Source organism: Gossypium hirsutum, chromosome A12, assembly GCF_007990345.1.
Source record: "Gossypium hirsutum isolate 1008001.06 chromosome A12, Gossypium_hirsutum_v2.1, whole genome shotgun sequence".
Taxonomy (NCBI): domain Eukaryota; kingdom Viridiplantae; phylum Streptophyta; class Magnoliopsida; order Malvales; family Malvaceae; genus Gossypium; species Gossypium hirsutum.
The window spans coordinates 33,361,311-33,377,437 of record NC_053435.1 but is presented as its reverse complement, the minus strand read 5'-3'; the positions used below and the strand labels follow the sequence as shown (position 1 = coordinate 33,377,437).

Genomic DNA, 16,127 nt, shown 5'->3' with positions numbered 1-16,127 from the left:
GTTATATATGGTCATTATATGAAATTGTGGCTCTATGTTTCGGACATAAGAATTACGGAAAAATGGAACATGGTTTAGATGTGTGATTTGTTATGGCTATTCGGGTTTTGAAATGCATAAAAAGAAATTGATATATTTCTATGCATGAAATGTAATAAATGACCATGTTTCGGTTGGTTATGTAATGAAATTATGCAAGTTTAATTTATATGAATGATCTAATGGCCGTTATTTGAAATTGAAAGAATGGTTTATATGTTCACCGATAAAAAAGCCTAATGAAGTTACTTAACATGGTGATGTCCGATTATATAAGATAAATGATTGAATATGTGTATGAAGTTAACTAAATTTGGCATATTTAAGTTGAATTATATACATGATCTTGTGAAGATTTATTTGCTTATGGCTTACTAAGCTCTCGAAGCTTATTTTGTGTGTTTTTCCTATGTTTATAGATTTTCAGAGATCTGCTTAGGTTGGAAGTCGATGGAGACGTCATCACACTATCCGGTTATCATTTTGGTAAATAATGTTTTGAGATTTGGTTCTGTGGCATGTATAGGCTAGAAGTATGTGAATATGTTTGGAGATGTAAATATATGTTCCTCCAAGTGATATGGCCTGATAATGAATGTGAATGTGGTTTGGTTTTGTTATGGTTTATATGATGAGAAAATGGTATGATTTGATGCATATGAATGACTAAATGAAATGGTCAATTTGGTATATGCTTAATTGTTAAATTTGGTATAAGTTTGGCATGAAGGTGGATAAGAAAATTAAGATGTTGGTAATGTATGATTGAATGAATTTGGCTTATGATTTTGGTATGTTTTGGTATAAATATTGAGCATGAAATAGATTGATGATTACACGACTTGAATGGTGTATGTTTTGAGATTGAAATTGGCTAAAAATATGGTATATTGATGCTTGAATGATGCTTGTATGGAGGACTCATATTGAGTGGAATTTTGGCCTTGTAAATGGCCTATTTTGTGCCTACACGGGCAAGGACACGAGCGTGTATCTCTGCCATGTTTCTCGAGGGCCATTTCGAAATGAGCCTAGGTAGACCACACGGTCGCACACACACGGAAGTGTGCCAAGCCATGTGGCCAAGTCAGTTTTGACCACGAGCTAGACACACGAGCGTGTCTTGTGGCCGTGTGGATAAGTCGGTATGTATGCCCTGTTTTGCCACGGTCTAGGCACACGGGTGTGTCTAATGTCGTGTGTGGCACACAGCCTGTTTACACGGGCGTGTGATCTTTGTAACTTAGAAAATTGTTAAGTTTTCAAAAAAAATTATATGTGTTTTATTTAGTCCCGACCCCTTCCTAATGCATGTTTAAAGTCTCGTTGACATGAGAATGGGATTTTATGTTGATTTTTATTATGAAATGATGATGTATGACTTTTGATTTCTAAATATTTCGATATGTCTGGTAATGCCTCTTAACCCTAGTCCGGCGACGGATACGAGTTAAGGGTGTTACAATCAGTATGGAGAAAAGTGTCATGTATTCTCTAATCACAAGAGTTTGAAGTATTTTTTGACACAAAAAGATTTGAATCTACGCCAAAGACGTTGGATGGAACTGCTGAAAGATTATGATTTCGCTATAGGGTATCACCCTGGAAAAGAAAATGTTATGGTTGATGTTTTGAGTAGAAAAACAGTGGCAACATTAACGTCACTACGAGAAAAAAGTGAGTATGGTTGATGATGGATCATTATTGGTAGAGTTAACTATCAAACCAACTTTTCTCTCTCAAATTCTGGAAGAGCAGATGAAGGATGCATAATGTGATATGTATAACCAATGTATCATGTCTATTAATGCCACAAATTTCAGTCTAGGTAAAAAAAGTGAACTACGATTCATGAGAAGAATGTATGTACCGTTTGAGAATGGCTTAAGAAAAGAAGTGCTAAGGGAAGCTCATCAGGGATCTTGTTCACTCCATCCAGGGAGTATCAAGATGTATAAAGATTTGAAAAGCTTATGCTAGTGGCCTAGAATGAAGAGGGAAATCACATAATATGTTTCCACCTGTTTGACTTGCCAAAAAGTTAAAGGAGAACATCAAGTTCCCTCGGGTAAGTTGTATCCTTTTGAGACATTAGAATGGAAATGAGAGAGAATTACCATGGATTTTATGTCAAGTTTACCCCTCAGTCCTTCAAAAAAGAATTCTGTTTGGGTGATAATAGATCGGCTTACTAAGTTAGCTCATTTTCTGCCAAATTTTCTACCAAAGCACACTACTTATTTCATAGGAAGATTAGCTAAGATCTATGTTTATGAGATAGTATGCCTGCATGGAATCGTATCTTCCATAGTTTCAGACAGAGACCTCAGGTTTACTTCAAGATTTTGGAAGCAATTATAGGGATCATTGGGAACTAAGTTGCAATTCAATACTTCATTCCACCCTCAGACAGATGGTCAGTCTAAAAGAGTAATTCAAGTTTTGAAGGATATGTTAAGAAGTTGTGTAATTGACTTTAGGTTGAATTGGGAAAAGTATCTTCTTTTAGTCAAATTTGCATATAACAATAGTTATCATACTAGTCTGAAATTGTCTCTATTTGAAACTTTGTATGGTACGTTCAACCAAGCGTTTTAATTAAATACATAACATTAATCAATTAATCAATTAAAAGCACTCCTATACTTCCCATACACATGTTGTAATTCCATTATATTAACTTCCATATCACGTAACCACAATATTCAGCAACTATCGAATGTTCATTTCTCATTTGTATTTTAATTGTAGCATTTAAATTTTTACAACTTACTAACAAAGTTTCACATTAAGTACAATTAACCAACATATATTAACACAAGTTATAAGTAAGTACACATACATATTTTTACAGTATAAACTTACCTAGATTATGCTTTTAGTTGACTCATAGGGATTAATCCGTAATTTTTCTTTTTGCCCGATTATCCTTCGTACAATTCAATTCTTGATCTATATAGTAATTAAATTCAATATATCAAATTCAAATATAATATCGAACCTATTTCTATACATATGCCCTTAAATTTTCATTATTTTTACAATTTTTATAACAACTTGATTTTGGGCCTAGTTGGAACAGTGGTTTTGAGATCACAAATCCGAAGTCGAGAAAATTATTTTATTAATTTTTTTGGGTTATAGCCTGATTATAAGGGTGTATGAAAAATTTGGTAAAGTAATTTTAGCATTTGAGGGCTTAATTTCGAAAAAGGACTAAATCGCATAAAGTGCAAAAGTCCTATTTTAACAGATAAAGGTTCCAAATAGCTAGAAAACCTAAATTGGGGGTCTTTAAAAGATAATTAGATCCTAAGGTAGTGCATGGCTGGCCATAGGAGACAATTTGGTCAAAAAGTCCAAGTTTGGTGGGTTTGGTGGCTAATTTGACTAAAATAGAAATAAAATAAGAAAAAGATAATATCACATTCTCATCTTCTTCACTACCACCAATTTTTCAGCCATTTTTAAGATTTTTAAGCTTCAAAAATTTCAGCAACTTATTCCTCTTGCAAGTAAGTGATTTACATACTTTTGTTGATGATCTTTACATTTTTGGACCCCTTAAAGCATAAGCTTTCTATTAAGGGGGCTATTTTGTAAAATGGTTGAGAGTTTAGGGTTTTTCCATGAAATAATATGTGTAGTTTTCTGAAATTTTATGGAATAATATGAGTATTAGATGTGTAATAAATAGTTTTTGTGAAGGGATTTCTCATGAAAACCCTCATAGGGACAATTTTGCATAAGTTGAAAATTTGATGATAAATGAGTGAGATAGTGGAAATTTTGGATTTTCTATAAGAGAAAAAGGGGTTCGGCTAGGCTTTTGATATGAGGAAATTCGATAAAAATCAATTTTCGAACCTGGGGGTAAAATGGTCATTTTGCCCAAGTATAGATTATTGAGTGCCTAGATCGATAAAGTGATTAAATTTGTGAATTTTTGTTATTATAGATCAAGAAATTCAAACTCTGAACTTAGACCGATGGAAGGCCAAGCAAATTGATTATACCGACTAGACACCATATTTTGTAATTGAAGTAAGTTGTATGCAAATAATACAACTACATTGTCATTATATGTGATGAGTTAATTTAGCATGAATTGCTTGATTTTGGAAATGAGAATGCATGATGATAATTTAGATAGTGGAATTTTCGTTTGAACCATAAGAAATAAATCGGATATTCATGCCATGACGTATGGGTTATTGTGAGCTAGTGTAAGACATGTCTTGGACATGCATCAGCCACATTACAAGAACCAGTGTAAGGCCATGTCTGGGACATGGCATCAGCATTGAGACAAGAGCTAGTGTAAGACATGTCTGGGACATGCATCAGCCTCGAGACATAAGCCAGTGTAAAACATGTCTGGGACATGCATCGACTACGAGTTGAGCTAGTGTAAGACCATGTCCGGGACATGGCATCGGCATCCTACCCCATGTTGAGGCTCATTGAATATCCGATAGTGTTTCGAATGGTTCAACGGTGAAAGTTATGGTTTAAAATCAAGAGAAAAGTATAACCATGTTATAAGTGATACAGGTACCTATTTAGTCTGTCTAAGATGTGAGTTCAATATATATTATATGATGAGTATTGGATTGTGATGAGTAAGTTGTGTTTATGCCTATTTACATCAAGAGCATGTTGATGAATGGTATAGTTGTTGCTATGTGTTTGCATACTTCTTACTAAGCTTTTTGCTTACTCCCTCTCTTCTCCATTTTCTTATAGTGTTAACTAAATAGCTCGAGGATCAACAGACGTCGGAGGCCACGATCACACTATCACTCGAAGCACTCGGTATAGTTAGATTTCTTGTTTTTATGTATGGCATGTATAGGGCTAGAATTTAATGTTTTGTGTCATTGTGAAATAGCCAAATGTGTTGGCTTGGGATAAATACATTTATTTTGTATAAGACTATGGATAATGGTCAATGTTTACTTTGATATTTATACAAAAGATATTATTTTCATGGATGAGTAAAACGCACAAATAAAATGTTGTCCATCGTGGTTAGTTTGGCTATGTGATGTGCCCTTATTTTGGTATAGATTGATTTTATGCAGATTATGTAAATAAGGGTGGCAAAGAGGCTTGGTAAATAGCCTTATTTTGTCCACAAGGGTAGGCACACGGGCGTGTGTCTAGGACGTGTGTGACACACAGTCCGCCACATGGGCTTGTGATCCAGCCGTGTGTCCCCTGCACGTAAAATTTGTAAGTCAGTATGCATGGTAGTAATCACACGGGCAGAGACACGGCTGTGTGTCTCAACCGTGTGAAAAGCACGACCTAGCACACGGGCGTGTGCCTTGGCCGTGTGACCCTTAAGAATTACTGACGTCAGAAACAGAATGTCCAGGTTTTTGCACACGGGCTAGGACACAAGCGTGTCATGGCCGTGTGAAGGACATGGGCATGTGCCAAGCCGCGTGAAAACCCCTGTAGGTGTGAATTTAGAATTAATTCCACATGTGTGAGGGACACGGGCATGTCCCTGTATTGCTTGGGCCGTGTGAGTTACACGGGTCAATAGCACGACCATGTCGAATTGGTCACACGGGCGTTTTGCCCCTCCCACACGGGCATGTGCCCCTGTGGCTAGTAAAATTTTTCAAGGTTCATGGTACGACCTGGATCATTCCCGAATGGTTTTAAATGAACGTTTAGAGCCTAGTAGGCCTTTATTATGGAGTTTTCGATTTAAAGTGGAAAAGTTTTAAATTTGACCAAATTTTGATGACTAAGAAACGTGTGAATGTATGTGACCGAGTTAGGTAACACCTCGTATTCTGTCCTAATGTAGGGTATGGGTGTGGGGTGTTACAATTTTTCCCTAAAATTTTGCATTTCTTTCAGTTTAGCCTCTAAAGCCAAAACTATTTAAATTTACACATTTCATTCCTGATATTTAAAATCGAACAACATATCACCCTCAAATACCCTTAAAAAATTTAAAATTTAATAAGCTAAATTTTACAAAATTTCATATTAGTCCCTAAATTCAAAACTATCAAAATTTCCTTTACAAAATAGTCCTAAAAAACAACCAAGATTATAAATCTTTCATCTAACATCAAAACTAACTAAAAATCATCAATGGTAATTTCCAAATTTTTTAACAGTTTTACAAAATAATCTTTGGGTTAGCTAGATTAAGTTATGACGATCTTAAATTCGCTAAAAACGGACAAAGAATTCATACCATGCAAGGGTAGAAGAGATGACCGAAGCTTTTAGTTAAAAAAACCATGGTGTTTTGGGTTTCCAAATGTTGAAGAAGAAAGATGATAATGCTTAACTCCTTTTCTTTTCTTTTTTTTTTCTTATTCTTATTATTTAACTTAAGTTTTAACATATAAAATTATAATTTTATGCTTTAACCGTCCACCAACACTACTATTTTCCATAAAAATCCTTCCACTTAAATTAATTAAGTCATTCAATCATTAAAATCCAATAGCGATTAAGTTTTACGTCTTTTACAAATTAGTCATTTTTCTTTAATTAACTAATTGAACAATAAAATTTCTGAACCGAACATTCACATACCTAAATAGTTTTTAAATATTCAATAAAAATATTTACGAACTCATTTTTATAGAAACGAGATCCTATTACTTATTTTTTGAAATCATTTTATTTTGAGGACAAACCGCTTAAACTTAATTATTTATTCTTTTAGCTAAAATTCATTAGGAATTCAATATAAAATTATAGTGGACTCATATGGATTAAATAATAATTATTATGAACTTACTCATCGGATTTGTTATCTCAAAACCACGATTTTCCGACATCACTGGGTGTTTTTCGACACTTATCCATGCATTAAAAGATTGCCCGAATGCCAAGACCATTCTTACAGAGGGTTGGATAACAAGCTTGTCATGAAGAATTATGCTTGCTGCATCGATTGGCTCGAGGATGTGTTGCGCGTGCTGGATAAAAAAGTTGCTGCTGACTTCTTCACTACTCTTTGGAACAACCGGAACAACCGCAATAACTACATTTTCCGGGGCAAAGAGGATGAAGCTAGGGTTGTTTGGGAGAGAGCTAAAACTCTCAGCAACGAGTTCTGTATCCATAATTTCGTAAACAACCCTTTGATCCCGATTGCCCCTGCTTGTCATAAATGGAAAAAGCCTCCTTGCGGGTTCATAAAAGTTAAACTTCGATGCTGCTGTTGCTCCAAATAGAACTGGTTATGGGATGATTGCTAGGGACAAAGATGGCTTTGTTATTGGAGGAGGAGGGGGCTTTAAAGAGGAAGCGTTGACCGTTGAATGGGCGGAAATCTATGCTCCCGAGGAAAGCTTGAAGCTGGCAAGGACTATGAATATTTCAAAAGCTTTAATCGTATGAATATTTCAAAAGCTTTAATCGAGACTAACTGCGCCAGTATAACAAACTGGGTAAAAAAATGTGGGCACGCGCATCAAGGAGATTCTTAAAACTATGGAAATGTTTGAGTCTGTTTCAATTTGTTGGACCAGCCATAATTGTAATAAGGTGGCCAATTTTATTTGTAAAGATGCCATTAATAAATCTTGTAATTGGACATTTGCGATGGATTATCCCGAAAATATCCATGCATTGGTGATCAAAGATTCTATTAATTGAGTAGACCTTTTTTCGGTCCTTTTTTCCAAAAAAAAAAAAACAAACCAAATTTATTTAAATGCTAAAATTTAAACTAAAATGCATGTATAACCTATCATGGAACCTAAGTAAACAACACTAAAATGAGACTAAATTTAAGCAATTTTACTTTAAAACAAATTAAAACACAAAAGTGCAAATAACTCAAAAACATATCATAAATATGCACTTATTATGGAAGTATTCACATATACACTTATCATGGAGGTACAATCATACTGTGACGTTTGACAAAATAAATATTAATTTATGCCCCTTCAAATCATGTAAAAATAATTGCAAAGCATAGTAAGTTAAAAATGTGTTTGGCTAAAGCTACATGTATAACTCAATTAAAAGTAAGATACATTAAAAAAAAAAAGAACAAAGCATATTTCACCTAAATTATTTTTTCCCATATCCTTGAAAAAAAATAGAAATTAAACATATTCATCCCAAGTAATAACTTAACAAATCAAGGCATTATCAGCTATAATATTTGGAGAGTTAGTAAACAAAATTGAAACACATTTACTCAAAGATGTTAAATGATATTGTCATCTTTTCCTTTTAACCATGGATTTGTTGAATTAAATTACAAGAAAACTTGCGACTTTCTTCATAATTTTTTATCTCACAAGATTTGTTTACCTAATAAAACTTTCAAGGAGCATTATAAATCCTAAATGAAAGTGGATGTATGTAATAAATTCTATAACACCAAAAGGAGATTTAATTATCATATTCGCATTATGACATGATAATTGAGGATCTATATTCAAACTTATGTAGTCCAATAAAAGAGTATTATCTTCCCATTGTCTTATATTTTCTTTTTCCTTTTTCTTCTTACTATAAGTTTCATACGTTTTTTTATAGCACAGTTTTGAATTATACAATTATTCTCATCGAAAATATATATTATTTATTTTAAGAAGAAGAAGATATACAACTCTACCGTCAAGTAAGACACCATCACCCAATCATAATTTTTTTTTTTTAAAAAAAGTATGGAGAAATGAAACAATTAGTTCTTTCCCCTCTTTATCCTTGAACCTCTAGAATGAATAAAGAAAACAAAGATTTTTTATAAATATACATATAATATAATCATTAAGCAAGCTAAGCAAAATACCATTAGAAAGACCATTTGAGAGCCCCCATTACGATATTTCCTATAATTTGAACGCCCAAGATCCGGTATTTTCTTTCCTTCTGTTTGATTGTAATTTCCTTTCAAATTCCATTTCCTTTTGATTTGATTTCTTCTTTTTTCGCACCAAGAACATTAAGTAAAGAAACAGGAAAGGGTACAAAAGAGACCCCTGTATGTATCATGGTCTGTGTGCTGGACCGTCCCCAAGGCTGCCCATGACATATGTAGGGGAAGCTAATGTTGGTTAGCATCACATGTACAGATTTTGCAGCAAATACTAGATAAAATGAGCATATATTAGATTCTAGTACCTGAAATATGGAGGCCGATCAAAGGATAGATCTGAAGTTTTCGACAGGGTCTGACTCTTCGAGCATTGATGCTGCCTGGAGGCAATCTATGGCATCTGCAAGGCGACCATCATCCTTATGTACCATACCTAAGTGATACCAAGCCTTACGGTTGGTAGGTTCAATCCTCAAAGCATCTGAGAGTAAGGTTCTCGCCACAGGCAATGAGTTCGATCCCAACTTGGACAACAATGCACCAATCCATACCTTGGATGGAACATAGAAAGGGTCTAGCAAACTAGCATTGATATATGAAGCCAGTGCTTCTTGAATTTCTCCACGTTCTTGATGCATAAAGCCTGGAATGTTCGTTAAACAAACTATTAGTACCATTATTATTATCTAGATTCTGGAATTTCTGCCATTTAGTTCTCTGCATAATTATAACTCTAAAAACATAATTGTTCCCTTCTTTAACATTTAAGAAACCAATTCATAAACTTTTTTATAAATTATTTCCTACAAATAGATTTACATACACATACATACACTAATATCATAAACAGCACTGAATATAAAAGAACACTAGTTCATTAACAAAATCCTACTGAAGGGAATGAACATTGTACAATCTCCACTCCATTTCATTATATTAGAAATGAAGCCCACCGTGCTTGACTTCCTACACAATGATGGTAAGAACCATAAGCAATGACACTTAATCTGATCTAGTCATATACTTAATTCTATGAAATAATATAATGCTGTTGTAGAAATCAAATCAAAGAACATATAACAAGTAAATACCCAAACATAATGACATAATGCAAAAGCAAACTACACATTATGTATCCGTTCTTAAATTCTTTTGTTAGCCTTTTGAACATTAAGGACTGTAAACCTTGATTGCACCAAAGTCGCAAGCCAAACTAACCAAATCAGGTCTTGGTTTAGCCAAGAAAAGTTTTGTTTATATTAGCCACATCAATTACAAAGATAAATAGAGCAGAAATAAGTACACAAAGAGTTCCATTTTATTGATGAGGTAACTGCTAACCCTCCTCTAGTCATTATATAGTCAAAACTACATAGCAGTGCATCACTCCAACCCCATGATATTTCTTAAGCTAAGCTAGAATTAACCACATAAACAAAATTTAATCATGATGATGTAAATAATTTGAGATAAATAGTTAAAAAAACCTTACAACAAAATAGGATAAATTTATTGTAAACAGTTCTTTGACCTAAAATAAAAGCTCACCAAGAATAGAAGACCCAAAGTAAGTCTCAACATTAACCTCCCACCATTCTAGAAAAGATGTAATTTCTGAAGCTCTTTTGAGTTGTTAATTTTGCATTATACTTTTTGCCTTATTGCATTTAAAGCAAAAAAACAAAGAAGAAGAAGAAGAAGCAAATATTGCATTTTGGATACAAAAACAAAGTAATACTTTTGAAGAATTAAGAACATCATTTTCATGAATATAGAAACGCATGATTCAGTTTCAAGCAGAGCCATTATGTTTGAATTTCCTTTTGTCATTTTCTCATTTTCAGTCATAAATATGAATTTTATATTTTTATTATTTGCTTGCAGCAACTTCAGAGGATACCAATAGCATATAGAAAAAAGAATTGCAGCTTAAACTATCTGACTTCTAATGTTTGGACAGCAAAAGATAGAAGCCCCTTTTGATCACGTGCTAAGGATTTCATATGGTTATTTTAACTTACCTAAGTTCTAAAGAAGACCAACATTACTTAACCTAGATCTTTTTTCCCCCTTTTTCCTGACAATCATCTTGTCAAGAGGATAAGTTTTCTCCCCAGTAGAAGACACAACAGATTTTAAATATTCGGTGAACATGTCCAAGAAATGTCCTGAATGCAGCTGTAGTTATTTAAGTTACCTATATCCAAGTGTTCTAACATTTCAGCCTCATACATCATTGCCAAAGCATATATGATATCTACCAAATCTATTAGAAGGTAGTCCATGAGAACTGCTAGGTTGACTTGAATGTATAGAGCTGATTTCATAAATAGATTAGCAAATTAAGGAGTAACTATAAGCTTAACAAGTTGAAAGTACAGGTGAAAAAGATGGTTCATTTGGTAAAATAAGGTTTTAATTCTTGCCTTCTGTATGCACGAGTTCCGCAGAATACTGTTTCATCTCCCTGGCTTTTTTCACACATACTTCTACATCCTTCCAGTGTGAAAGACTAGAGTACAGAGCTGCAAGGCCATACCAAACTTCAAATTCTTTCACCTTATCATCCTCAACCTATCAGGTAAAAAAAAGAGAATTAATTTAGAAGTAATAACAACCAAAGTATCAAACTTTTATAACACTCAGAGGATAGGCCTAACCCAAACTTTAAGTCATGAAGGAGAAAAGAGAAAATAAGAAATCTAACAATAATAGCAAGGTAATAGAAAATATTGAAAAGAGCAATGTCATCAAATTCCAACATAGAGCCTTTTGACTAAAAACAACAGTGACAAATTAAGCCTTTTTTTTCCAATAAATAGGGTTGATCAAATAGACCCTGTTATGCGACTGCCCTCGGTTTGGATCCATACATAAGATCAGTAAAAGCAAGGGCTTTTCTGGTTGTTCCTTGTAATGCCTCTATGGCTGTTCCCTCCCTCCTTTGGTAAGGATCCTGAATTAAGTCAGAACTTACTTCTTAGAATAGGACTTTGTCTCACATATTAATTGACAGTAAATCATCCACATTTCTAGGCTTGCCATACAAACATTGCATTGCAATTTTCTTTCTTCTTCTTCTTCTTCTACATTTTTTTTTTTTTTTTTGCTTGCTAATTGCAATTTTATAATTGTATAACCTTGACGTAGAACAAGTAGGGGACTGAGATAGAAAATAGAAAATAAGATGGAAAATAAGAAAACAGACAAAAAACTTGGAAGTAACATAGAACATTAGGGAAGAAACTGACGTAGGAAAGAAAAATCACAGAGAATCAGGGAAGAAACTATAAGGAACCAATAGAAGAGAAAGAAAAACACAAAGAATCATGGGAGAATACCATAATGAATCAATAGAGAAGAAAATCTCAAAAATCAATATCTCACATGTTCATTATCCTTCAATCCAAAAAAACAAATGTTCGTCACCCAGAACCTAATCAAAACTAAAATAACATATGCATTTATAAGCTAGCTAGACCTGCAAATACCAAATATAACACTAAAAAACTAATACTTGGAAATTAAATAAATTAAAACTAGCCTACATTTCTGAAAAATTATAATCAAGTTTGTAAAGCATAAAAGAAAGTCCTAGATAAATTAATCCCTCAACTAGCATATTTCCGTCCTCTATCAAACCAGGTCATCATCCCTCATATATCACGCACAATGGCCTGACAAGTATAAAAAAAAAACACTAAGTTGTGGCGTCTGCTCTAGAAAAACCATCTTCCATGAGACAGTTATGTGGACTCATTTTCACTATTGTTTCAAGGGAGAGCTTTACAGTTAACAACTTGACACAAGCATCTGATGTTTGAAACCCAAAACCAACAGAATAGTTTTAATTGGTAACACAATTAAAGCACATTGATGTCATAATTCGCATGTGTGTGTATACATTCTTAAAATAAGAACCTTGCTTCATCAGTTCAAGAAACAGAGTGATTTACTGAGCTTGATTTCTATGGAAAATGATGCAATTTGACAACCTACGCCACTTGGTACTACTAATGCAGACATATTGCACTAGGGACATGTAAATGTGGCAAAAGCAACCACAAAAACATTCAAAATAAACATTATTAAGAAAAAGCTTTTTCTTTCTTTGACAACATTTAAGAAATTAAAATTCAGATTTGAACCTGAGAATCAATTTTCATAGGACCAAATGATTTTCTTTGGGCCTGAACCAAAGCAAGGAGGTAACGGTAAGTTTCAATAGCTTCCATGGGTCGTGACTGGGAGACCTTCAATTTTGCTTTCAGCCTGAGCAGTGGTCCTTGCTCCCATTTGCCAGTCTCATCCAATGCAGCATCAATGACCACCTCAGCCTCTGCAAATCGCTGTTGAGCCGACAGAATTAGAGCAAGCAATCTCCAACCCTTCATTACAGAACCACCAGTTATATCAATGTACTTCTTTGCAAAACGCAAAGCAGCATTCAAATTCCGCTGCTCTGCATAATGAGCTCCCAACTCAAAGATTATATCAGGATTATCCTGCTCAAAGGAAAGTGCTGAATCTAAAGATTTAAGTGCTTCATTCTGGAGACGGGACCTTTCAAAGTCAGAGGAAGAAACTTTAGCTTGCTTTCCCAAACAAAGACCTAACATACGAAGGCCAACACCCTTCAGATGTTCATCCACCCCTTTTGCATTATCGACTGCCCTCTGTGCATATCCTACTCCCTCAGCAGCAAGCTGAGAATCCTCACTACAGATCTTGGCAGCCAACAATAATGCTGTGAGATCATTAGGTCTTTCGTTTATATGCAGAGACTTTCTTAATAGATTCATGGCAGCTTTGTTCTGTCCCACACCACTGCAACAAAGAGCTAAGAGATTCCATCGTTCAGTACGATGAAATACTCCAGGCTTGAGCTCTTCAAGTTGCTTCGATAAAACAGGAGTCTGGCTGCATAAAGAAAGCGCATACATTAAGTGATCCAAAACAGATGGATCCCACTGGATATCACCATGGTGAATTTTTCGCATAAGAACCAACAAAAGCAGAATAGCCTCTTCCAAATTATTTTTGGGTACATAAGCACCATCAGCTTGAGCACCTAAGCTGGGAGGGCCAGCCTCCAACCCACTATGCAAGAGAAAAACTGCAAATGCTTTCTGAATTCGCCCACAACAATCATTGTCTAAGTTCCATGGATTGAGCAGTACACGTCTATAAGCAGCCATTGCTTCTTGATACTTACCAGCTTGCTTCAAAAGCTCTGGAAGTAACTCAACCGCTTTACTAATCATCTCCTGCAATTTACTCTCAACTTGGGCATCAGGTATTCCTTGAGGAAATATCCTCCCCACAGCATCAAGAATATTTGTACAATCCTGAGCAGCCTCTACAAAACCAATGAAAACAAAATTCAACTTTCTTGAGGTATAGAAAAGGAAGAGAGGTTGCTATATTTCCATTCTAAGTAAGACTCAAAAGAAAGGCGAAATGCTAAACTTTTTCCCATACCAGCAAATTTTCCGAGCTTTTGAAGGGACTTGACCTTTAAGTAAACGCCTTCAAGAACGAGTCTGGCAGCTTGTTGGGACTGGGAATCAAGATTAGCACAACTATTTTCATGAGAAGAAGAATAATTAGAAGAAGAAACAGAAGAAGAATTAGGATTAAGATGCTCATTACGGAAGGTTGCAGTTTTTGGATTGCAGCTTGCAGATCAATCCCATCAAGTACCCGAAGTGCCGCTTCCACATTTCCTCTTTGATACTCTAATCTTCCCAAAAGAGTCCTCGCTTCCTTCAAAGCCAAACAAATCAAAATCCAATTTCTCCCAATTCCAGATCACCCCCGCCCCCCAAAAAAAGAAAGAAAACAAACCTCGGAATTAAGGGACAAGCGTTCGCGTAAAGAAGATTCAGCTTCTTCAATATTGCCTTTGTCGAGTTTGGCTTCGACATCAGTGGTACTCATGGAAGTCCCATTGGCAGAAAACTCTCTTGCCGTTGAGGACTCTTGGGTTTGGCTAGGGGTTTCATCATCGGCCATTGGTGTATGAGATTGTGGAATTCGTATTGTATCGGTTTCAGCTCAGCTTTATTATTCAATTAATTAGTTGGAAGAAGAAAAAAATGTGAAGACAATGCCGCATGTTTTTTGGTTAAGGATCTGCAAAAGGAAGGAAGGAAGAAAGAAAGTCAAATGAAGGAAATAGGAATGGAAGAGAGGACGAAAGATTCGGATCTGTTTGCGGTCCTAACTCGCAAAGGCCTGTCAGTCAGTCACTCCCCCTTCTCTCTGTTTTCTTTCCCTTCTTTTTTTTAGTAATTGCGCCAAAAAAACCATTTACTTTACAAATATCATCCATGTATTCAAAAACGTAATTGATTAAATTAAATAAATCATTAAACATTTATAAAAATATTTATTTCAATTTAATTCAATAAAATTTTCTGATTTAATATTTTTTTCGGATTCACTAATTTTCAGTTCATAGCTTTTTACTAGATGTGATTTGTTGAAATTTAAACATTTAATTAAATTTTGGATTAACAAAAAGAATTGCATTATATATTGTAAAAATAAAAAATAAAAATATTAAAGAATGTTTTGAAAATTAGTAAATTATCGACAAATTCATATGGTTACTTATAACTTTTTATGAAACAAAATAGGAAAGATTCATATTATTTAAAAGAAAAGATAAACATAAAATCAACTTTGAAACTAAAATTTTCGGCTAAACATATGTATGCCTCTCATTTTTTATTAGGCATATAAGCCTATTTTTTTTAAAAAAATTAGGGTAATAAGTTGTTTTTGGATAAAGAAAGGGAAAGCGCATCCAGCTGGGCGTACTTTCCCTTACTTTCTTTCAGGCTTAAGGTTTTTAATAATTTTAGGTTTAGGGTTTTCGATTGAAATCGCAAAATTTCATAGTTAGTTTTGAGGAGTCGGGGATATGATAACATGCCTCATAATACATACATTTCATACGTCATGGCGGGATAGGACTATCACCTCAGAAACTCATTCGAGGGAAATTTGGTTTTGCAGTGATTGTGTTTGATAAGATCAAGGGTTGAAGTCTAAATGAAACCCCATTCAGCAGTCATGATGCGATCACAGGTTCGAGTATAACCAAGGGCCAGTTGACGGTCGTTATGTGGTCACGAGTTTAAGCTTTTTCGATACCCCACAGATGATGCCTTATAAATACCATACATAATATTGAGGTTATAATCATAAGGAAAAATGGAGGGATTTCTAGTCTAATCAAAGTAATTTTCTCTCTATCTCC

At 34.5% G+C, this 16,127-nt stretch overlaps 1 protein-coding gene across 1 annotated transcript; it reads right to left on the bottom strand.

The window, feature by feature from the left end:
* Positions 1-8,603: 8,603 nt before the first annotated feature.
* LOC107933583 (protein NPG1-like) lies at positions 8,604-15,143 on the bottom strand. Its single transcript, XM_041084019.1, is given in 7 exon segments — positions 8,604-9,063; positions 9,166-9,503; positions 11,287-11,434; positions 13,009-14,219; positions 14,342-14,507; positions 14,510-14,626; positions 14,708-15,143. Coding segments are annotated over 6 exon segments (2,130 nt in total). The 5' UTR covers positions 14,876-15,143; the 3' UTR covers positions 8,604-9,063; positions 9,166-9,183.
* Between the last annotated feature and the right edge of the window lie 984 nt (positions 15,144-16,127).